General features: G+C 42.3%; 1 protein-coding gene across 1 annotated transcript; it reads right to left on the reverse strand.

Annotated features, from left to right (window-relative positions):
- Positions 1-1172: 1172 nt before the first annotated feature.
- Positions 1173-23827, reverse strand: LOC309438562 (uncharacterized protein C1orf198 homolog). The gene is made up of 4 exons (XM_082050144.1): positions 23392-23827; positions 15581-15631; positions 5585-6136; positions 1173-3644 (listed from the first exon to the last, which is right to left on the reverse strand). The coding sequence occupies exons 1-4, from the start codon at positions 23737-23739 to the stop codon at positions 3588-3590; spliced, it is 1008 nt and encodes a 335-aa protein (XP_081906270.1). The 5' UTR covers positions 23740-23827; the 3' UTR covers positions 1173-3587.
- Between the last annotated feature and the right edge of the window lie 982 nt (positions 23828-24809).

The raw sequence follows: 24809 nt of genomic DNA on the forward strand, positions 1-24809 counted from the left end.
TAAATCGATGGCTATCCTCTCGCAGGCAGCTGCAGTGAGTTTTCTACACAGCCTGTACAAGTCTCCCCTCAGTCATGGGAGACACTGACTTCACATGCTAAGGCAACGCCCAGATGCTGTGGATTTGCCTTTATTAGAGAGGACTTTTAAAAGCTAAGATGGAGTCTGAAGCAAACTATGTGTAGGCCAGATCCTAAATATAGTTGGAATACCAACTGGCTGTCGAGTCTCTCCAAACCAAATGCTTCCTCAAATGCCTTTTGTTGGTAGAAATTCAGCTCAAGTATAAAACAAATTTGAGTTGTTTTTCAAAATACATTTCTGGAATAAGTGGATGTGGGCGAGCAGAAGAAAAAACTATCCTTGTAGCTGCATGTTTGATTCTCTTATACTTTGAGAACTTGCTGAATAAGAGAAAAGGCAGAAACTGAGACTGCCCAGCGGCCTCTGTTAGCATCTTCCTTTTCATTACGTGCTTTTAAAACCCACATGTAACCATCCACTGACAGAAAAACAGCCTGAGTTTGTCATTGCCAGTTCTGGTCATTTGCACCAAGTACAGCGAGCCTGCCAATGGAAAGTAGTGAATTAATTTATTGTTTTGCTTTGCTTGTGTGCGCAGCTTTTGCTTTACCTGTTGAACTGCCTTTACCTCAACCCACGAGTTTTTATGCTTTTACCCTTCCAAGTCTCTCCCACATCCTGCCTGGGGAAAGTGAGCAGCAGCTGCGTGGTGTTTAGCTGCTCACTAGGGTTAAACCACGACATGCAATTTTCAAATTGCTCCTGCAATATTGATCCAGATACTGATTCGGATTACCTGAAGACATTGGGAAGGCAGGTGGTGTTAGCTTTGAGTCTGTTACAGTGAAGTATGAATAGATTTTAGTCTTTATAGAAGTCCCAAATCCCCTCCTGTCTCCAGATGTTAGATAAAATGATAAAGCAAAGATACTTCCCCAATTAGCCTCACCTAAAAGCTTGCAGAACAGCTGCAGGGATTGATGTTTTTTTTAAATTTTCTGATCTGAGACAATCAGTTTTTAAATTCTAGACCAGATCATACTTGGCTGCTTCTCAGGCAGATTCAAGATGCTCAAAACAACTCAAAAGGTACTGAGGAAAGCAGAGTGTAAAGGACAATACACAAAGAAACACAAAACCCTTGAATGTTCTATTTAAAGTGACTTTATTAAAACATTGTTAATATAAAATGTGACCAAGTACAATTTTTTTTTGTAAGAATGTTTAATAAAAACATATTAAAGAAAGAAGGAGAATCGACTCTTGTCCAAGCACAGGAAAAACCTACCAGGATAAGAAAAAAGTTCTGCAGCATGTTCTACCAGCTGGTCCCAATGTGTGTGAGGGTTGAGTTAGCCGACGGAATAGCCAGGCAGCCCAGGTTTTTCCCTAAGAAGCTTTAATGTATTTAGCAGAGGTTTAAAGTAACACTCCTCAACAGTAGGAGACTTTGCTTTCAGATCTCCCCATATTAAAGCAAGATTAGCACACACATCTTCATGTTGGATTCAATAACTTTTCAGCAGCTGAATGTACAAAAAATAGATTCATTAGTAACTGTAAACCCCAGAGTTAACATTTGTCAGCTTTCAAAAGAAGGTGCAAGTCAATAATAATTATACACCTAAAGAATTTATGCTAAAGTTGTTCTGAGTATATTAATGCTGGATGCTTACAGCAAATGCTAAAAAAGGTCAGCTATGAAAAAACCAGCAGTAAAGTCCAGGCTGGCAGAAACAACAAGTATTTTCTGAACTGATGAATGCAGAGAAAATATCCACAAGTACAGGAGTTTGTACATCTGAGGAAGGATGTAAAGAAGCTTTCAGAAGTCTATAAATAAGACTACACAATGACTTATACTCTATGGCAATCTTCCCCTTGAGCTAAGAAACCTTTTAAGGAAACACCAGAAAAACTGGAGGTTTTGGGCTTGGCGGTTCTACTCTTTTGCGGGGGAAGGAAGGGAAGGGGACAGCTTACAGCATTTTCCTCGATCAATACATAACTTTTAATGCTCCATCAGCATCCTCTGCTTGTTCAGAGCAAGCAGCACACCAATTAGAGGTAAGGATTCTTCCAGGACACCTCAAAGTCTTCCTGTAACAGCCAGAAGAAAATCCTGCAGCATCCAATTCTGCACATTTAACTGCCCCTGGCACTGAACCAGATGTCAAGTGCTAATCCACGAGAAGCCTAGCACAATCATGGTCTAGGAGATGGTGACCTTCTTATAGCTTTGGCTGGGACCCATGAGACCCATTAGAGCCCTGTGTTTTGCCTTCTACCCCAAACAAATGCTGTGGGACTATTGCTGAGGTAAAGGGAAAGGTTAAACCTTTGGCATTGGAGTAGACCAGTCACTGGTTGTGCGTAGGGGGAATTAAGGCTTCAAGGTGAGGTAAACACAGTGAGAGTCAGTGTGTAAATCATGCTGCATTTCAGAGACGACAGATTCAAACAACAGCTAGTCTTCTTCTCTACATTTTAAACACCAAACAAAGATCATTTGAAAGCAGAGCTGGAGGCGAGGCTGCCAAGGGCCACCTGGAGTTGCCTCTCTGCACCGCAGGAACAAAGGTAACCCCAGTGCTGAATGCTGAAGAGGATGCACCCACAAGGAAGAAAAAGCACCAAAGTTGATGAGTCCTTGAGACAATAAGCTGCTTAAAAATCAAAGAAGCCTTGTACTGCTATGACCTCCCAGAAACACAGTGGTTTCCCAACACAAAGGTAACCTACACTCCAGCAATTCCCGGTGCTGTACTCCCAGCACTTCTGCTATGAAGAGTTATGCTCTAGCAAGGAGGCAGTGACATCATTAGGCTCATGTTCCCTGAAGACAGATGTTCCCATTCATGAGGTGTCATCCCGTTCCCCTCCATCCACCCCCAAGTCTTTAATCCAAAGACCAGAAACACCTCTAACTTCCCCAGGTCATTTTCCTAACACTCTTGTGTTGTTTTAGCAGATTTGTAGGGCACTAACACAGTCCTTCATTTTGGCAATGCCTTTGCCCCCTTCAAAAGAAAAGTGTTTTTTAAATAAGTGGTACAAAAGCTACTTTCAAACTAAATTAAATATAGAAATCAATGCAATTCTTCTGTATGCTTATTTTTCACATGTTTTTGCTAGTCATCTGAAGTACAGAATTATTTGCTTATTTGGAACCATTGCATGTGCAACGCTATTTCTTATAAGTCATACTAGCAGGGTTTTGATTGCAAACAGCAATCTGGTCCTGTAGGTTCCATTTTGAGGATATGGAGACTCTCCTTTGTTTTTCTTTAACATGTATACGGTAACTTCCCCCATTCTCTCAACACAGTAGCTACCAAAAATTTTAACAGGTATTAAAAAAAATATCCAAATGAAACCACACTTCTATCACTGTTTAAAAACCAAAAATGCATATGGTATTACAAAAGTTTATACAAAGGCAACACTTAAAGAGTTTGAAAGTTACTTCTAGAAAAAGACACAAATGCTAGTAAATTAACATACAAGGAGAAAGATGTTCCACTCTTTCCCCAAAATTGGTTTGATCTATTTTGAAGTATCTTTTACCAGTTGTCTAGAAAATCAAAGCCAGTCTTCAAGATAACATTGCTTGTACTAGTCTGCAAAGGAAAAAAAAAAGAGATAAGAGGTGGTTGTTAATTATGGTATTACAAACTCAGTACTTGACAGCCTATCTACAAAAGAAAGTTTAAAATGTTGTCTGACAACATTTCAAGTTCTTCACCTTGCTCTAGGATACCTAAGAACCTACACCAGAAAATGCTAGACATAGAGAAAAATACTCACAATGACCAAAAAGGCAATTCCAGACAACAACAACAAAACCAAAAATTCTTGTAGTGGTCTGCAGGCAAAATGTTATTTTTTTTCCTCATGGAAAAACTCATAAAGATCAATTTTTAGACTAGAGTTGGAATTGCAGAGAATGACACAAGCACAGAATGTAAGCATCAGTAATTCAATGAACTGCCTGTTGCAAGGACAGCCAGTTGTTTCCAGAAAATCAGATATTTTAAACTTTGTTGACAAATTATTCACTAGGCTATCAAGAACATGCTGACTCCTGCAGTGCTGCACTCTCAGCCACGATATTTAAGGTGATTTTAGTGTTCAGGATGACTATTCAAGGGACACAACTGAGACTCTGTATTCTCTTGCTCCAGCATGGCTCTCTCCCCCAGAACAGGGAAGATAATCCAGAAAGAGGAAACAGAGAAAATTCTGTCATCCTATCTATCTTCTCTGCTACTGTGTACACATTTTGACATGGGAGGATTGTTTCTCCACAGAGAGAAAAATCAGGCTTTTCAAACTATTCCACTTAGCTTGAAAACATTCACAAAAGAATTAAAACTGTAACAAACCATTAATTTGTAGAAAAACATGATAAAGCCTTTAACTAAAATTAAAGGACTACCGTGGTCACCATTTGTAGCAAAACAGCTCAAGAAGCATTATGTCTTAGCTTCAGAAAAAAATAACTAAGCATAGGGCTCCAAATACTGAAGTGGCTCAAGTATGGTTCTGTCTTAAGTGCTACCACTTACTTCTCTTGCAAATATTTACCTCATTCTGCATCTTTCTGACCTTACATCATCTCGTTTGGAATCTAAACAATCATTATTGGGAAAATATGGTAGAGAAAAAGTTATGTGATATGCTGAAGATGTCCAGCAATATGTCTGGTGTATGCCAGTGATGCTACAGATTCTGTACAGATTCTGTACAGAAAGCTCCATTTGAAGACCCACTCCTCTACTTCACAGTTTTCCAGTTTCAGATCCCTTCCTTTTCTTTCCCTCACCTGCTGTTCCCTTTCTTTTCTCACAGATCAGCATCTGTTTTTTAAATAGTTTCAACTGGCTATCAAGCTGCTTAAGGCTATTTTTGTTGTTGGGTTATTTGGTGGGGTTTTTTGTACTGAAAAAAAAGTAGAGAAGGCTAATTCTGGAAGCTCATTCTATTTCCACTTTGGACTTTAAGACAAAATACATTTGAAAGCAGCCCAGCTGCCTGGCAAGTCGCTGCTGGGCTACCACTTAGAACAGCTGAGAAACTAGTTTGCCATTCACCACTATGTTGCATGTACCAATAAAGTATCTTACACTCAATTTTATCTACTTTTCAAGTTAAAAACTTATTTTTTTTCCATTAAGTGTTTTGCTGTTTCAAGAACAAACAAAACAAAAAACAACAGCAAAATCCAGCTTCTTTTACTTGATATAGCAAGCTCTTCACCCCAAGCTGCTAGGTAGCTGCTTGTTAGTCAGCCACTGGATGCCATGTCAGTATTTCTAGTATTTTATTTACATGATGCCCTTATGGACTCTACTACATTTAAAAATACTTTATTGAAACAAACAATAACAGCTAACACACCAGTTAAGTAGACTCCTTTAAATTTGCAGGATAAAAATCCAGCAAGCTTAGGTATGGCTTAATGCTTTATGGAATCCCTAATCTTCCAGAGCGACCTTGTCAGATTTCAATGTGCTATACAGTTCTAAAATCTAAGGACAGTGGATATAGCAATCCTTACCTGTCCAGGCATTTGTGTATCTGTAAGTATAGTACCATCAGTATCTTCCTTGTTTGTCCTAGAAGATGCCAGGTCCTGTGGTGGGTCAGGAAAAAAGAAGTCATCTAGAGAACTAGGAGGGAGTTGAGTGGGTCGAGCTTTCTCCCATTCGAGAGATACAGAAGGTAGGCTGGGGGTGACAGACTTCTCCGGCTTAGTTACGCTGGGCTTCTCGGCTTTTGCCGTCTCCTTTGGAGCAGACTCTTGTCGGTAAAAAGAGGGAAGGGGTTTCTCTCCTTTCTCCATGGACTTGATCTGGCTAGGGGTCAGGGACTGGAACTCAGACTTGTCTCCTTCAAACTTGGAGCGCTCTGCATTTATCTTCCAGAAAGAGGACTCCTCTTCCTTCCTGGATGCTATCAACCCATCGGAGCCAGGGGTCTTAATGGCCTGAGAAGATTTAGGGACTTGAACTCCGGGTGCTGCTTTAACGGGCTGCCTCTGTTCATTTTGCAACTGAGCACCACCTTGTTCTTGTATGGACAGAGATGCAATGCTGAACTCCATCTGACTCTGTTCAGGGTTAAAGACAAACAGTATTTCAAAGCCCTTCACAAAGACACAGTTTTGAACTTCAGATCCTGATGCATATAGATAACAACTCTGCCCATGGCTAGGCACTCCCAGACAGCAGATACCACAGCAAAGCTAACTTATTTTCTCCATACATGCCTATCTTTGCAGCTACATAAAAATAACATTTTTTAAAAGTCTGAACTGCAAGCAAACCTAAGAGTCCTAGACCTGCTGCAGACGAGTCAGACAACGCAATCATGTTTGAGTTAGTGCCACACAACAGAGGAGGGCATAGCGTGCACAGCACTAAACCACTAAAATAGCAGCACTGAAAGATCAAAACAGTTGTGGATGCATTTTAAAAACCATAGACGTTTCACATGAAAATACAAAGCAAAAAAAGCTTTACAGTTTAGTTTAAAAGGCAATCTTCCATTATGGTCTTTGAAATAGCTGGACATGTCACAACTCCATCTACTTCCAAGATAAAGGATTAGATGTAATGGGTATGCGTAGATAAGTGCTTTTTATAATTCTAATGCCTCTCTGAAGGAAGAGAAACAACTCCAGCAGGACCAGTTCTTCACTTGTGCCACAGCCTTGTTTTGTTTTTATTTGCAGTGCAAATAGCTGTACTCATTTCTGAGAAGTAACACTGGGTCAAGGAAGCAAGTAACCACAGTTACAGCATGATACAGATCTTGCAAAGCCACCCAAAAGTGAACAGTACTTCAAAATGTTCATTTTACTCACCACCACTTCAGTAATCTTGATTGTCAACTAGCTGGACATTCTTTAGGCTAATAAAAGTTAAGCCTTTTTTTAACTGTGAGGGACACATAAGTGTTACTGTATTTAGGAGAGCAGCACGAAAGAAAGTGCCAGAAAAGAACAACCTAATGTCTAGACTTCTGTTTGTAAAATGGAAAAACAACGAAAAAAAAAAAAACATTTACTGTTAGAGCAACAGTGTTGTCGTTATGGGCCTGATTAGTTTTGAAAAAATTCAGAGGACATTTCAAATACTACCTTTTGCTACAAGTGGTTAATAGATACTTTTGAAGTTCGTTACAGATTTGTCATGTCTTCCCCTTTCTACTTCATTAGCTGGCCTTTCCTGAATAAAACCACAATAGCATTTATGGCCCTGGGTCTAAAACAAGTCCTAGTTGCATATCATTTTCACTAGAAGTGTTTGATCTCGAGTGCCACATTATTGTGCATGTCAAGTTCAAAGTGCCTCTAGATCTGGCAGGCCTCACCCGCCTAGTATTTAATATTCAGAAGCTTCTCATCAAAGTGCAAACAACAACTCAGCAACTGATTATTTATAAAACTTTTCTTTTAAACAGTCAGCAGCTGACTACACAGAATTTGATTCATGGACTAACATCTGAAGTTCCTGAAGAATCAGATACATTAGATATTTTCCCTAAATTATAGGCAAGGAAGCACCAAGTTCTGTGTTTTCATTAAGAATATACTATGTTATCAAAAGATACAGAACATAAACAAGCTGTTAAGTAATTATAGCTCAGCTAGAAAAGGTGAGTGCAAGGATACATGCAACTCTTACCAAACAGCTCAACACCCCACCCTGCCTGCAAAAAACTAAGAGGAAAAACATTAGAACTCCAATTTATTTTTTCTTTTTAAACAAAAGTCATGACATGAAGTTAAAAGCAGGTAACTTTTCCTTAGATAAATTCTGCATAAACAAACAATGGATGCAATGGTGTTAAGGATTATTTACAGTTACTGCTATTCCCTATATTAAAATATAGAGATTTATTTCCCTAAGCTCATTTGGCAACACTACTGAATAGAGATTAACCACCCTGAAGTTAAGATGCTTTACCAGTCCAGAACTGATAAAATCCCTGCTTAAAAAACCCACAACACAATATAAAATAAACCTGTGCTTCTCTAATATCCAAGGAAAAAAGCAAACAACTCTCTTGGAAGACTGAAGTACCTTGCCATATAGGAATTAAAACAGCGCTGCTTTCTATCCTTCAACAGCCTGCCTTCTTCTGAGTAGCCTGTCCCAGGGCTCACACTGGAGATGACAGTAGCTCAAGGCCACCACAGCAGCAATCGGGTTCAGTAAAATGATTCCTTTAACCCCCAACCCAAGAGAGAGGGAAGGTCAGTGCCAAGAGGGCAGAGGGGCCCCTGAAACGCCAGAATAGTGTTGGAAACAAAATCCAGGAAAACCACTGAGGGAAGGGAAGCAGGGGTCTGTTAGAACAAAAATTAGGAAAAGGAAAACCAAGGTTTTGCCTTTCAGTATGAGCAAGCTAGACAAGCAAAGCCAGGCCTCTAGAAGTTCTTATGCTGTGGGGCAAAAGCCACTGCCTGCGGTCATGTTTTATGTTGTTTTGCATGGGTTCCAGTGTCAGCTCAGCAGTCTGGTTTGGAAGCAGCAGACAGCTTCTAGTGTAGAGAAGAGTGTGGCACTGGGGCACAACTTCAGGCAGGTGTACCCCTCCCAGCCCGCTTGTGGATGGACATTCTGGTGAGGATGCCCTCTTTGTCCTTTTAGAATAGAGACCATGAGGTGTACCTTGCCGTTCCAGAAGACACAACCACGCGACTTTTAAGATTACATATTTGTGTCACGGTACACTTTGGAGATTAAACAGTTCATAACCTGACACGGGGTTAACCTGAATGAAAAGACTTCTTCGGGAGTTTGCTTTCTCCCCTAAAGAAAAACAAAGAAGACAAGACTACATCCACAGGTTCTGAAAGCACCATCTCTTGGCGTGACATAAATACAGCCCTGAGAGGTCAGATGTATAATTCTGCCTCTAGCATTTAGCTTGAGAAGCTGAGAACTGCTGTGGACCAGCCACAAATTATTCTATTTTCCTTGCAACATAAAATTTTTCTATTTGACTTTCAAGGTTACTTAAAATGTCTGAACCCCTAAGAAATACAGCTGATGAAAGAAAACTATTAATATGCCATATCTTTCACACCACAAAATTGGTAATAAAATACTATAATCTGCCTCCAAATCAGAGCAGGAGTAGAAAATTTACTGCAGAGATGGAGAAGACCCATGTGTGTAACACCCCACATGCCGACATCTAAGCCATGAGTACTTCTGCATGTTCTAATGAGCGGATAGACACTAGACATGAGAGTTTAATTAGTGTCCCGCTCTCAGTTTTTTACATCACACTGCAAACTGGCAATCAATTGGGTCAGCAGGAAAGAGAAGGAAATGGTATTTAAAATACAGTTTCACGTCCCTGCCCCCTCGAAAAAAAAAAAAATCTCCCTTTCCTTTAGATTTGCCAGTCATGAGGGCATCTTGACGCACATCTCTCCTTGCCGTAGCCAAAGCGATGACGGCAGCAGGTCGGTGAAGGGCGACGTGTCTCCTGTCCCGGGGCAGAGGCAGAGCCAGGCTGAGCTGCAATCACCTGTGCACCTGAGCGTTCGGCAGCCGAACCGCCCCCATGGTGCTCCACCGGCTACAAACACTCAACACTTCGCTAAGATTTGACGGTCAAAAGCGATTTGTCATTTCGGCACAGTTTGGGATTCTAGGGGGTTTCAGGGTTTCAGTCCCGAGCTGCTTTCATGGGTTTGGTTTTGGTTTTTTGTATGACTATGAATGAGCTGCCGTTTCTGGACTTCAATTGCCCACCTAAGGAATAAACCAAAAATACTTCATTTTTCCTACCATTTGTTCAAATTGTATTTCTGGGAACCATTAAGCCCAGAAAGTCTCAAGAGTTTACACACAAGCTGGTATAGTCCCAACAGCAATTTCTAGAAGTCATCAGCATTCAAATAAAAGTTCTTAACAGCAGTAGCATTTCCAAGATATTGCAAGAGCAAAATCATTTTCAACCCATTTAAGAGAGAGAGGGGGGCAGAGAGAGTGTACGTGCAAGATGCATGAAGCAGTATTTTCAGGCAGAGCAAACCTAGAAGTCTGTGTTCTTTTCAGTCTTATCCCTCTGGTCTCAACTGACTGCAGGATTAAAATAAAGGATGAGTAGGTCTTGGATCATCTTTCTAATAAATATAAGTAAGATTCAAAACTGTAGATTTTATGAAGTTGCATGTCCATCTTTCCTTAAGAAGGCTATATTAAGGTATTTAGGAATTTTATTTATTGGATTAAAAAATTTAGACATAACTTCAGTCTCAAGGCAGGGAAAATTCAGCAAATCAAAATACTGGCTGTATATACTCATGGGAAACAATGTATTCTAAAGGAGAATGTAATGATTTAGTAATACCATATAAAATCAGGTCTCAGTTCATAAGTCTATATTAAAAACAAGATGACCACAAAGGACCCAGGATGGATTTTTTTAAGCATCTTATTCACTCATCAGGAATGTGTAGTATTTCACTAAACAGTCAAGCAAACACAGCCAAAAGAAATTGTTTTGTTTGGCAGCCTGAAAAATCCAAATTGTTGAGACAAAGACTGCAGAAAGAAAAGCAACTTGTTTTAAGCACAGCCTGATACATGCAGAGGTAAGAAAGCCAAGTTTAAAATGACTGGGAAAATGACTTTGCCCTGCTGAGTGTACAAAACCAAAATAAATATGTGACCCAAAGTAGCTGCAGTTTTTGCTTTGTTTCCTGTGCACACAGTGGGTGCTTTCAGGATCTTTTCAGAGTCAGAAAGAAATCTTCAGGTCAGCAGAGACCAAACACAAGGGCAAAAATAGAGCAAAGCACTCAAAAATCATCTAAGTAATTTTAGTCCACACAACACCAGAAACCGCCAAAGATACAAAGCGTGGAGCTCTGGAGGAAATTTCATGATCTACTCTTCAGTGCTAAGAACAGCATTCTGCTCTGCCACTGTTAGCTGCCAGCCTGAGAAACTCATGCTGACAGTGCTTGGTGTGTACATGGTTTTAGGCTCAAGACCAGCTGTCTAAAGATTGATGCAGGTAATTGAATCCTCAGCTGAGAACACCTGGCCACGTAGATTGAAATAAACCTTGAACACAGCTACTATTACTGCAAGCTGTTTTGTTTGTTTTTGGTTTTCTCATAAACTAGTAGTCAACAGTACTCTTACAGCACTGTTTTAAATATCCACTGTCTAGATCAAAAAGGGAATAGAAAACCCCAAACCTCAGGCATCATCCTTCTTTCTTTCCAGGGAAGCATTGCCATTTGTGCCAGCTTGATAAAATTAATCACACCAAAGTATAGTTTGTAAAAAACAATTTTAATACCAGGCTGCTAAGGAAGGAGGGGAAAAAAATGTTTTCTGCCACTTTCTTCCAATCAAAACAAAGCACAAAACCAACCAGGACTTGTACAAAGAAGGATATTAAAGACTGCCTTTTAGTTTTAGATAAAGAAAACAGTTTGCAAACCACATTTTTAGAAGTGCAACATAATTTTTTTCTTTCTAAATCATCACTAGGATTAGGTTGCTTCTATAGCAAAGTAATTAGGGAATTCAGACAGGGATGCAGCAACGAGATTATTGAAGGGTTTTAAGCTTGACACTCTCTTTGAGTTTTGTTTGCTTGTTTTTAAACACATCTTGAAGGTTTCTCTTTTCAACAAGTATCTGAGGGCCTGTTGAAAGTAGAAGAGAGCTGAAGAAGGAAAAATCCAGGAGTTTAAATTAAAAAAGTACAAAAAAATACTCTAAAAGCTACTTTCACAACTATTTTACCTGTATCATGGATAACATGATGCACATGTGTAAATTTTAAGCATTTGGAATGAAACTGACATTAGTTAATAGCATGAATTGGAACTAGATTCCGACTGACTCAGACGCTGCTCTGTGCAGCAAATGTGTTGGCTGAGGTGGCAGATGGAAATTGTATTTTCTGTCCACTACTAAATTCATTAAAAGTTCTGAGTTTGAGAAGAGTTGCAGAGAAATTATATTTCCAAACCCAGGCATGATTCTTGTTTTCCATTTATATCTTGGGGTCTGTGCTGAGTTTCACTGAATTTTTACTTCAAACAAACCAAGAAACCTCAAAGGCCAGCTCAGCCAAAATGTCAGCTTTCATCTCACTTAAACTGGAACCCATAAATAGAATGCCCTAAATTCATAAACCTGGCCTTAGCTCCAGTTAAAAACGTAACCCACATTTCAAGACGTGTTATGTTTATGAGGGCTCCACCCATGAACCAAATCACTCCTTCCAGTTCAATCTCTGGTTTTAAAATATCGGCTTATTTGCAGTGCAATGAGAACTGTTTGCTTCCAGAGTCATTTTACTGCTGAGAAGTGCTACAGTTTTCTATTAAAAATATTAGTATTTTAATGCTAACAGCTAACTCAGCAATTTACACTGTATTTCTGCTTTGTTTGCCTTCTTAAAGAACTTCAAATATACACCAAACAGCTAAAAATGGTGGATATAATCATGGAAGTGTTTGCTGTGATACAAGTGACTTAAGCCATATCTCACATTTGTGCTTAAAATGAAAACGCAGAAAGTTTACTTTTGACAGAAGTGAAGTTATCAAGCCCTTCAACAATGATCTGCCCAAAATGACAGCAATCTAAATTGTCTAATACACTGTTCTCTGGTTAAGTTTGACAGCCACGGAATATTAGGGAATCCGTTGCACCAGCTACCAGGAGAAAAATTTGTCCATACCTAACCAACTGGAATCGCCATTGGCATCACTGTAACAGCTGAGAGAGGCTCCAACCTGCAGGAAACAAGCTCTCCCCTCTTCCCACTACCCTCTCAGTTTTCCTGAAGTAAGTTATAGACAAATATTAATTTTACTGCTTCAGATTCTTACAGTCTCAATGTTAAAAAATGAAACAAACAAGCAAACAAAAAACCCAACCAACAAACAAAAAAAAAAAAACCCAAGCCTATTGGTTTTACTGATTTGCATCTCCGCTTTCTCCTTGTCTGGAAAAGCAGAGAGTGCCACGTCCCCCTCCTAGGGTAAGCCAGAGCACATTCATGCAAAGCTGCAAAAGAACAAAGCAGTTTTGTCATCACAGAAATAATGTGCAAAAAGCCGCAAACCAAAACAAAAACTCTGCGTGAAAGGGAGGCCAGGGAAAAAAATATTATGGAAAGAATAACCCATCATGAGGTACGGCTCATGGAATGGAAAGAGCCTGACAGCCTAAAATAACAGTGGGAACAGATGTGGCTCACACGACACTAAATGTGCATTACAACATTTCAACCTTACTAAACAGCTCATTCAGGTGTCTTCACTGCTTCCCCATACGGGACCGACTGGGGAAGGAAACTTCATGGAGAAATTGCTTTGCAATATTATCTCATTAAAGTACTGGTTAGGGAAGAGATCAAAGAGTGAGATCACCTTTAGAAATGGAAGACTCAGCAGCTGAAGGATTTCACTGAAAGACTGACACAATATGAGGCACTGGGGAAAAAACAAAAGGAGGAATCCAAACAAACCAACTGACCCACACCCTTTAAAGTTGGATAAAATGGATTATCCAGAGTTTTGCTAAAGGAAAAGGTTATGCAACTTTTCAATGTACAGCTGAAGCACAGCTTTTAACTCTGTGGAGGGAGTTGGAAAGAGGGAAGCACAGCTTGATTACCTGAGACAAATCAAAATTCAAAAGTAACCTCCTCCCCATCCCACCTTTCTTCAGCAGTCATTAGTGTTTCCATGTCATTCTGCGACCCTTCTTTCATTACAGAAACACATGAAACTAGATGTCCATTATGGTGCCTCATTTTAAGACACCATGAAGACAGTAAAAATAATCTTAATCAGCAAGAGATAAGCAATAGGTTGGGTTGAAAAACACTTTACTAGACATACAAGCATTTAAAATAAAAGATGGCTATCAGTTATAAAGAAAATCCATTTGAGTGCAGATACATCTCATCATGGATCACTAGCCAGTTCATTACAGAAAGCACTAGCTCAAGAAAGTTTCAGTATTCAGAACTTACAAAATCCTATCAAGACAGAGCCTAGAAACACGACTACAGCTGCCATGTTTCGAAGCCTGAATTTTGGGGTTTGCACTAGAAAGTAGGAGAGAGACAACAACATCACTGCTTCCAACACAAGATTGATTTCACCTCACTGTCAATGAGGTCCACTACTATTCTTTTCTTGGCAGCTTCACCCGAGTACACGCACTCTAAATGCCTCTTTAGTATTACACTAAAAGCCAGTGGCTTCTTCTTCTAGGGGTCCTGAAAGACAGGAGGGCTTGTCTGAGCTACCTGGCTTCCACCACAGGAAATTCTCCACTGGCTCCTGAACCACCACAGCTTACAAGGGGGTTTTTAAGGCAAGTGAAGACCAGCAATGCTTTCTCTTAAACTGCAGCGTTGTAGGCTGCAAGGACCCAGGAGCCACATCAAGTTAATCAGCATCTGCAAAGCACAGATGGGGTGCCAGCCAGAGGCAGTGACCTTGAGCCGGGAAGGCTGACAACAAGTCTAGGGCTGGGTCAACTGGATTAATTCAGTATTCACTGGCATTTCCAAATAATTACTCTGCATTAGGCTAAGATTATATTCATAAGCTCATACATGATTATCTACTCAGTTCAAGGGCAAAAAAAATAAAAGAAAGAGAGGGGGGAGCAGCTTTCTCTGGCAGATAAAGCCAGAAAACACAAAGTATGAAACGTGATTAAATTAACATGCCCACCATACCCGGTTCAGAAAGACAATGAACTGAGGTTTTTCTCCCATATTTCTTCAACAAAAAGAATTAAACTTCATTTCCCACCAGAAACATGGTACAACTATGTTTCTTCACACTGCAGGTTCAGAAAGATGGGGAACTCTGGCTCTGTGTTAGCCTTATGAGAATTCCACTGTAAATAATACTTTAACAAAATACCAGATATAGAGTAAAACAAAACACAAAACAAACAAACAAACAACCCACCCACCCCAAAACCAATCCAGCACAGAAAAACGTTTTTGAAGGAGCTGCCTTTTGGAGAAGAAATGAGACAATGTTTGCAGCATAGCCTCAGGTTAACACATTCCATAACATTGTAGTACATAATGTAAAGATTAAGCATAGGACAGGCTTTAAGAAAAAAAAATCCAAGGAAGTTACCAGATATCTGTATCTTTCTCAACCCATTCCCTAACTACTACACTTTTGACTTCAAAAATGAAATGGCGTTGTGCTCATAGAATGCCTGAGACACTGGTCTCACCAGACATGGAAAGCTGTTTGGAAAGTTTACTATGAAAAATCTGATCATTTGGACTGAATCAGTTTTACACCCGCGCTTGAGGCCAGAACATTAGTTCATGAAGTACATTCTGTGTAAATCGAAGCACACCAGCCCTGTTTCTTTTGCAGGACAGTCACTTTACACAGCGCTCAGAATAAATATGACATCAGTCTATCAAGTCTCAAAATCAAGATAATGCTGTTGCTAGTGCTTTTATATTAAATGACAAACGAACTTTAAAAATAAAACTGCTGCATATTTACCTTTGTTTCCCAGGAGAATGGAGCCGAGTGTTCATCTTGCCAAGTTATGTCCTGAAATAGAATTCAAGAATGACTAAAAATCAGCAGAGCAGCTTTACCTGCTCAGGAGCATCATATGAAAATGACATTATGTTTCATTGCTGGAAGCATAACAACCATTATCATAGAACTAGCTAAAAAGTGAGAGCACTACTTAGAGATGGCAATGATTACAGTTGAAGACTGACTAAAAGCAAGTTCTCTGGGGGGGGAAATTATCTATTAGCATACCAATTTAACCTAGAAAATATATGAAGGTTTAACCTGGTCTAAACCTCTTGAAATGGTTTCTCTACAAATAGCTTTAAAACACATTATATCTCCAGTTTTCTACTAGGCATTTTCTTTGGCAGACACTAGCAACACACAGGGACAGAAAAACCAAGAGGAGCAGGGGCCTTAGGGAAATAAAGTCCCATTTCCTCCTGTGCGTAGACCACCGAGCATGTGTGCAACCGGGCAGTCACGTGCCAGCAAAACAGCTGCACGCCCATCAGGCCGAGCCACAGCTGGATCCAACCCTGACAAGGCACATCATTGCACCACTTCAATGACAATCAGTCTGAAATAAGTATTTGGTGCTGTTGAAAGAACCACACGATGACCAGAGTGAAATCCCAAGCTGAAACAGCTTTTTACAGAAGTTGTTTTTCTGCAAATAATCCCAACTTGAGAAATTTAGATAATCTCTTCATTCGCAGCACGCCCTCCAGAAATACATGCGGCCCACATCAAAAAAAAAGAAGGGGTGAAAAAAAGAAAATTGTTGTTCATGTTTGTTCAAGATTTGCAGCAGAACAATGATCGCACTTCTCTTAGTCACGAATAAGACTAATTTGGACGCTGGATGTTCACACTGGTAGAGGTACCAAGTCACATCCTCTGTACTGAGTACAGCATTGCTTGGCCACCCCAGAACATCAGGGGAGGAACTGGAGTAGGAACAGCGGATGCCAGGAGTGACCACGCAAGGAAGGAGAGAACAGAACAAGACCTGGAGTGCTTGTTTCCCACTCAGGCTGCTCAAAGAATAACAGAACTAGACCATGTCCCAAGGTAACATGGGAACTCCACATCTTACCATGACTGCCTTTCTTATTTCTGACCTCTGCCTTTCTAGAAATATATTTCTCAGACATCTGATAGCATTTTCCTGATCTGCCATTTCTTACTTCACCCTAGACAGATTTTGCTGGCCAAGGGATACGAAATCACAATTAGAAGTGTCTGAAACCATCTCCTACACATTAAAATGTGTTGTTCTCCAACTATTACCCATCTGTGAAACAACAGGTTTCTAGCACCAAAGTATTTGTGGTATATATGAGGGTGATCCCATGCTTCTAAAAATAACTGGGATAATCAGAAACCTCCTAAAAGGAAAGGTCTGGGCTCTGCTGGACCACACATTCTGTCCAAAAAGTAAATTGGGTACAGGAAATTCTTGCCAAGAACACAAGTTCTCTCATTCCAGGAAATGGATACTCATATTTATTAACATTTAAAGGAAACAAAGGGAGTAAAAGTCTACTTTTTAGCATCCGTTCTAACTTCTGTCAGTATGTGCACTGTGGACTGCTGCTGACTACATGGAATGCCACAACACTTAGGTGGGATACCTCGCAGCAGGTGAGTGTCAAATTATTTCAAAATTACTTTAGGACTGTATCCTCTGCTTCTGAAACTGGTGGAGTGGGCACTTCATTTCTGAAGCATGCATGACAGGAATCATGATCCAGGAGGGAAACGAGACGGGAGAGTCCAGCCACTGGATTGAGTCTCACACACAACGTAGGACCTTCTGTCCACATGGGGTCTGGACAGATCAGTACTCAACTTCAACAAAGGACAGAAATAAAGTCCAGCAAACAGTGTAACATTCCTACATGCCATCACAGCATGTTAAAGCTCCACACATGTAGGCATAGCTGTCAGTGGAACCTACCCAAGTAGTTTAAAGGAACTATGACTTCTTCCCATTTACAGGACATGCAAACCAGCTGTGGACCAGTTTTATATTTGGGAATGAGCCAAGACCATCCTCATCCTGAATCGGAGATAGAAAGTTCTTTATTTTCCTGTATTTGAGTCAAGTGTAGACAGCACTGGAAGGGACACTTCTTCACCCAACACTCCCTGCACATCCTCAACTCAGCAATCACACTGCTGCTGCAAACAAACCCTGCTGACAAAAGCTGCCTGCGGAGGGGCAGAAAAGCTGCACAGGGAAAGCAGAGTAAAGGTATGAGGTTGCTGTACACCAGGATACATCATTCCCTACAGGATGAAGCAAGTCAACTTCCCACTTCATAGAATCTGATGTCTTCTCAACCACCATTGCACTTCTTGGCACCTCAACTTGTAACCTCAGCCTTCAGGTTAGGTAGACAAAAAGCTCCTGAAATGAATTAATGGTATTTTGGTACCAGTTGTTTAAAAGTTCTTGTAAGAGACAAAATCTAAGACTTCCATAGATTACTTCAAAAGATGGAAGTAGTAGACACTTATTAGGCAGGAGCAGTTCCTTGAAAGACAAGGACTAAAGACTTTCCTTCTTAAAAGGATGGCTTGTTTTATCTCAGGCCGCACAGCCCAGCACACCTCAGAGCTAGTACTTCTGAGGAGCTTTGTCCACATTCAAGAGCTCTTCCCTGAGATCCAGTAAAGGATAAAACAGCGTAAGACATGGTTTGAGGATATAAAGCTCCAAGGAGCTGACGTCTGTGGTTATTTGAAGTGTACTTAAAGCCAGGATGAAGGGGATGGTTGTCAAGTTATGTCCCTTGTCAGGGAAGGAAAATAAGTTTGTGCCTCACACAGAGGACATGCAGAGGACCAACTGAAGAAGGAGAACAACACAGTTCAACAGTTTCCCATCTGATGCACCTGATTCATATTCAGCACCAACAAAATCTGAGAAATAACTTTGCTTTCTGTAGAATAAACAAGTTCTCACACACTTGAAGAAAATGTGAGCAAAAGTATCAACTATTTTAATATTCACAAAAGTAAACTAAAAGTAGAAATTCTAGAGAAAAATACTTCAAAGCTTTTTATAATCAACACATGAGAAGAAATCCATATCTGATCAGCTTTTGTTTTCAGCACACAACACAGTCTTCTCCAAAAAGAAGGCAAATAAATAAACTTTTGTTCACCACCGTTAAATAACCTATTTGTAAGAAATGGAGCCTAATGCAACATATTTCATAGCTAAAAAAAGAAAAGAGAGAGAAAGGGGCAAAAATCCAGTCATACACTTGATTTCAACAACCAGCTGCAGAATACATAAAAAAGAATCACAAACTACGTTTGCTGTATGTAGGCAGCTTGTTGCAAAACACCATCTGCTGCCAGCGTATCTGACATGAGCACTGCTCTGAGCAGCTGAGAGTAACCAGGCAGTCACAAACCCACCAACAAACGCATCTCAGAAGTGTTACCAGAACAGGACTTGCTGGTTATTGGGATTTAACTGCACTCAAAAGCTGCCCTGCATTTTGCATTTTTTAAAGAGCACAAATCTATAACAGGCCCAACTTAAAAGTTTATTGCTAAATCGAATATTTGTTGCTTTAAAGCATTTTTAAGTAGGAGATAAAAGCGTCGATCCTTTGGCTTGGTGCCAAAGTTCTTAAGGCTAAGCAAAACAAATACCGTATCTGCCTTCAGGTAGATAAGTCAAGCTTCCCTATTAAAAGGTGATGAATGAAGCCAACTGAACTGCTATCTGTCTTTCCTCCACATAAAATGTTTACCGCTTCCTAAAGCACATGGTGTCTTCTTCAATGAAAAATTTAATTATTTCAAGTCCAATTCTTTGGGCTGCTGAGTACCACTCAAATACTCAATATCCCTTAAAAAGAAAAATCAGACCTTAAATCCATGTGTATGTCACACACTTGTGGATACAGAGGGACAGTATTAAGAGAAGAGTGAGAACTTCTTGTAAACTGAATATCTTAACTACCTTTCACTGGATTAAATGAGGAGGATCCAGTGGCATCAAATGACATCAAATCAGATGCTTAACACAAGCTGACAACTACAGTGATCAAAGGGTGGTAGCCTCTCACACACTGCTGGTTTTCCACCTGTTTCCCCCATGATGGCTCATCATTTATGGCATTGGATATAAATGGAGAAATGCCAACTGGAGGCTTGTTGGAAAAGAGGAAGATCTGCATGAGGGTTGCAGCATCCAAAAGCCCTCTGCCAGAAGGCCTAGGCTGTCTAGACACAGGAAATGATGGTGAAGCAACAGACTCCTGGTGCTGGGCCCATGTGCAATAGCAAGTCAATCTTCAGCAAACAGGACAAAGTTTCTTTCAGGGGAATGTTAAATGACCCTGTTAGCCTGGAAGAGATGAAAATATGTGCATTATCTAGACCACATGACTCCAGAACACAGAACAAGATATAGAGGCAAGAGATGTTTGGTTCCATAAGGAGGAGGTATTAAAAAATACCAAGGCCTGCAACCCCATCAAAGTTCTTGAGCTGGTGTATTCTGGGGTCTGTTTCAAATAGGCAGTCTTGACTTGACATCATGATGGTGGACACATAAAGGCTGGTGTCAACAGTTGTGGGCATCCTCACCATGAAAGTGTGGTGCGCACAGGTAGATGCCAAGTGTGTTGGGTGCCACCCAACCCAACTCTGGTTTTGGAGAGAAATGCTGCTTGGAGAATCAGGGAGCCCGGTTCCTGTATTTCTACTTCTTTCATCAAGCTTTTTGACACTTTTAAAAACACCTTGAGTTCTTTGACAGCAAGACAGCAGATTAAAAAAGCAGCTCTGGTGTCCTGTCTCCAATCCCGTTTGTGAACTGCATTCACAGTGCACGTACAGCTTCAGTGATTAACTCCATGACTGGCAATGCCACAAGGAGGATGAGATAACATAAGAGGAGCCATGGTGCTCAGCTGACTCCAGGCATTTGCTAGGAGTCACACATGGTGCCTCAGCGCTCCAGCACTACAAAATGACTGTATCATGGCTACAGGATGCCATGGTCCTCTTACTGCCCATCTGTTTTCTGTCACAGCCTTCCCACACAGCCAGCATACTGAAAGGTGTTTTAGAAATGTAAGACATGCTTATGTTTTGAGAACTCATACTCCTGGGCTACAAGTTCAGAAGATGAGTTTGGTGTTAGAAAAGATATATGGGAAATGGTAGGGGCAAGAAGAGGGAACCAATTGTCCACAGATATAAGACCACTACATATATCCTCTGAACCACCTTATCAAAATAGTCACATGCAAGAAAGTGGGACTGAAATGGTGAGAGTCCTGGACAGGTAAATCAGTATCTTCAGCTTTCATCCTTATTTTGCTTTCTCCCAAGTCCTCCAAAGAACACGAGGTGAAAGAGATCAACTTGCTGTGCTTAAGCAAGCACAGGTAGATCACTACAGATTTCAACATCAGTTAACAGGGAAGATGAGATGTGGCTGGAAACATGAATCCTCTGGAGCAGGTGTCAGCAAGAACATCATCAGACCAGAACACACTGAAACAGCTGCAGCATGACAAGTGATTTGGAGGTAGGCAGACTATTCTCCATTTTCTTGCCACAGGACACTGTACACAATGGGACAGGGACAGCAGCCAGGACCAATCTAGTTGCCTCCTGAGCGAGGGCTGGGTGGCCACAGCATGTGCAGCAGTTACAACTTAGAAAGACAGCAGTAGTACAGCTCAGTAAGCTGTCAGACCAGAAGACAATAAGAAAATAAAGCTCCGTAAGCAAAGCACTTGCAAGCCTGGAAAGCTGAACCAAAATGGCAAGAGACCAGCCAGAGTGGCTCTGTAACAGCAGGACAAGGAGGAACAATTACCAAGCTAGGGCAAATGTCCAAGAATCAGGTCGAATGCCAGCAAGGGAGCAGGAGGAGAGGAAGCTATCAGATGAGGAGCCAGGAAAAGCTCCAAAGCTCAAAAGTGCAATTGGAAGAACTAAAATGGAAATGGAAGATGCCAAAACAAGTGGAATCTCTTTTCTTCAGAACTATGATTTATATTAACTCCAGTTTGGAAGTCAAGGAGGAAGTCAGCTAAGGCAGATGTTTCCAAGTGTTTCGATGAACCATGCTTTCTTTAGTTTATGGCTACAGAAACACTAACATTATTTGTATCATAGCCGTATTTCGGGGGAAGAGGGGAAAGAAAACAACTTGCCAAATTTCAGGTGGACTCCCTAGCTATAGTTTTGTCAAGCAGGAAATGACTATTTCCATACAGTGGAGCACAACAACCTAAACATGCTTGCTTTTCTTCCAGATCCATATAATTCAAAGCAGAAAGCACAACAGAGCTGTCTGAGACTGGGAAAGCTGAACTTTCCATAGTCATGAACCTAAATCCTTTTGCAACTAACTTCAGGTTTAGGTTTCCTTTCCAAGACTGCACAACCCAATTTGCTGCCTTCCATCCTTTTATACCTCTTTTTCACCAAGAGTTCCAGAATTTCTGGTATTGCAGACTACACAAACTTGAGGTTGACCATATGTTCTCTAATTCCATATACCATGTGTGTATGGCACATTGTCACACTTTCCTAACAGGTGAAACACAAGCAGCAGCTTCTTCTAACATAAGGCTGGTTGGGAACCATGATGCCGAGAATCTAAAAGTGCTTCAAACGCTCCTTACAAATACCATTGCAAGGGATACTGGCAAGGAGGCTAAAAGTAGCACTGTTCTCTTTAAATTGGATTGATAATTACAAGTGCAGAAGCAGATTCTTTTTTTCTGGCAGAAGCCATGCAGTTCATTAACGATAGGTTACTTTAAGGTATTATATGAACATAGTGAAAGATGTCGGCTCTGTAATTATACCAAGATGTAACAGAAAACAAAACAAAGGAAATCACATAAAGAATATAAGAGACATCCAGTATCTGAAGATCACCATCAGGTCTTTGCAAGGATTCTTAGACCTACCTCTTCGAGGGATCACACTCATTAATATGACCCATTCCTCTGGACCTTGTACCCTTATACCTATGCATTTCCAGAAAGGCTACCATGCTTCACCATTAAATAGGTGGCACTCAGAACCTTCAAAATCCATACTTTTTGCCATCTATTTTCCCACACCCTTGTTTTTCCTGGCATGTGACATGGAACAGGCTGCATTTTTTAAGGTGTCAAAAATACCAAGAGCTAGAATGTTTTCAGTGCTGTATTTTTAACTGTGTCTAAAATTAGAAACAAAAAGGAAGAGATTTAACTCAGTGTAAACATTCCCTACAGCGCATTTTCAGCAAGGGACTGTTTCCAGAGCTGGCCGCGGCCATGCCCGGCTTGGAGGGGCAGCTGGAACCGGCCTCAGCTCTAAGCCCCCGTTTTGCAAAACCCACTTCACAGTTACTGCTGCTTGTTTCAGACAAACTCCGATTTGGTGCCTCTCCTGCTTTTACGGGCTGACCAAGTGCCCCCGCTTACAGTGTAACATCCCACCCTCCTGCACAGACACGGAGAGGAGAAAAAGAAATAAATCTCTCTCCCGTCCATCTCCAGGGCAACTCCCCCCGTCGCCAACGACTGGGACCGCCCGCTCCTCCCCACAGCCGAACGCCGCCCGGGCGGCGGCACAGCCGGGCAGAGGCGGCCGTGCGGCCGCAGCGAGGCTGCGGACACCCCACCGGGGCGCGCCCCTCTCCCCCAGCCCCGCCACGGCGGACCCCCCTGCACTGCCAGCGGCCCTGAGGGGAGCGGAGCGGGGCGAGCCCCGCCGGCGGCGCCGTTCCCCTGCCCCTGCGGTACCTCGTCGCCGAAGTGCACCACCTTCTGGCCCGTGTTGAGGCGGAGGCTGGGGTAGGAGGCGGGCGGCGCGGCGGGCCGGGCGGCGCCGCGGTGGGCGGCGTAGCGGGCCTGGACGTGCGGCTCCACCAGGCACTTGTCGATGATCTCGTCCTGCTGGCGGGGCGGCAGCCGCTCCCACTCGGGCCCGTAGCGCTCGCGGATCCGCTCCTTCTCCGCCATGATCTTGCGCGCCATGGGGCTCAGCGAGGAGAAGTAGCTGAACCGCTTGCGCTCCCGCTCGTCCAGCGGCCGGTTGCCGTTCATCACCGCCGTGCGGGAGGCGGCGATCGCCGCCGCCATGGAGGCCATGGCTACCCCGCCGGCCGCCAGCCCCGCACACACCGAGCCGAGCGCACTCGCACGGCGGGAATGGGAATGGGAACCGCCTCCCCCGCCCTCCTCCTCCTCCTCCTCCTCCTCCCCCCCCCTTCCTTTGCCTTCCCTGCTCCGCTCCCCGCCTGCAATCGCCGCCTCCCCTCGCTCCCTATAAAAGCCGGCCGCCGCCCCGCACACCCCGCCTCCCGCACGCCCAGCGCCCGTGGCAGCCACTGGCGGCATCACTCGCCCGGCGCTCCCGGGAGGGGGAGACGGCTGTTCCCCCTCCGCCTCGCAGCTGGCGAGGGAGAGAGGGAGACGGCCCACGAGGTCGTTTCGGTGTCAGCGCCGTCGGTGGCGTGGGGCTGAGCGGGCCCGAGTCAGCCCCAGCCGCGCTGGGTGAGGGCAGGCTCCTCCGTGCCGGCAGGCGGAGGGATCCAGAGCCGAGTCCCCAGCTGCAGCCCCGGCCATGCCCGCCCGGCCCCGCTGTGCCCCAGCCCGTAGCGCTCGCCTCCCACAGCCCGTCCCGTCTTCTCCAAAGGGGGCAAGCAGGAGTGTTCCCACGCTGCGGGGCCGGGAGTACCAGGAAATGACTTGGCTCAGCTTGGCAGAGCGGCACCAGAGCCAAGAACCCGCCTTAACCGACTCCCAACTGAGTTTTACGTGTTTCTTGACACGGTAGAACGGCCAGCAGAAGAGCCTGGGATAGACTATTTTGTCCAACTCAACAAGTTCAGCAGCTACTCAGTCCAAAGCCTCTGTATTATTTTTGTAAAATTAAAAAAAAAAAATGCTGCCCAAGTGTAAGAAGTCACGCAGTGGCAGTAGTTGCATCAGTAAAACAGACTAGCTTGGGTTTGGTTGTTTTGGGTTTTGTTTTTTTGTTTGCTTATTTTTTGTTTGTTTGTTTTTTGTCTTAGGTGTGCTGCAAGAGGATGCTTTCTTCCAAATGTCCTATGAAGGATGCAAACAGGGAGTAGAAAGTAGTTGGCAAAGAATAATTACAGCACAACACCAACATCTTAAAAGAATGTGTCATTGCCAAACTGTTTCAGCTTTCTGAA

This window comes from Streptopelia decaocto, assembly GCF_964273445.1.
Source record: "Streptopelia decaocto genome assembly, chromosome: 3".
Lineage (NCBI taxonomy): Eukaryota > Metazoa > Chordata > Aves > Columbiformes > Columbidae > Streptopelia > Streptopelia decaocto.

What these genes read in the sequence shown, in the direction of transcription:
- LOC309438562 (XM_082050144.1), bottom strand. Translation starts at nt 23,739, where the DNA reads ATGGCCTCCATGGCGGCGGCGATCGCCGCCTCCCGCACGGCGGTGATG. An exon ending in TGGTGCACTTCGGCGACGAG is followed by an intron (nt 15,632 to 23,391) that starts GTACCGCAGGGG and finishes ATTCTATTTCAG; the next exon opens with GACATAACTTGGCAAGATGA. An exon ending in ATACACAAATGCCTGGACAG is followed by an intron (nt 3,645 to 5,584) that starts GTAAGGATTGCT and finishes TTTCCTTTGCAG; the next exon opens with ACTAGTACAAGCAATGTTAT.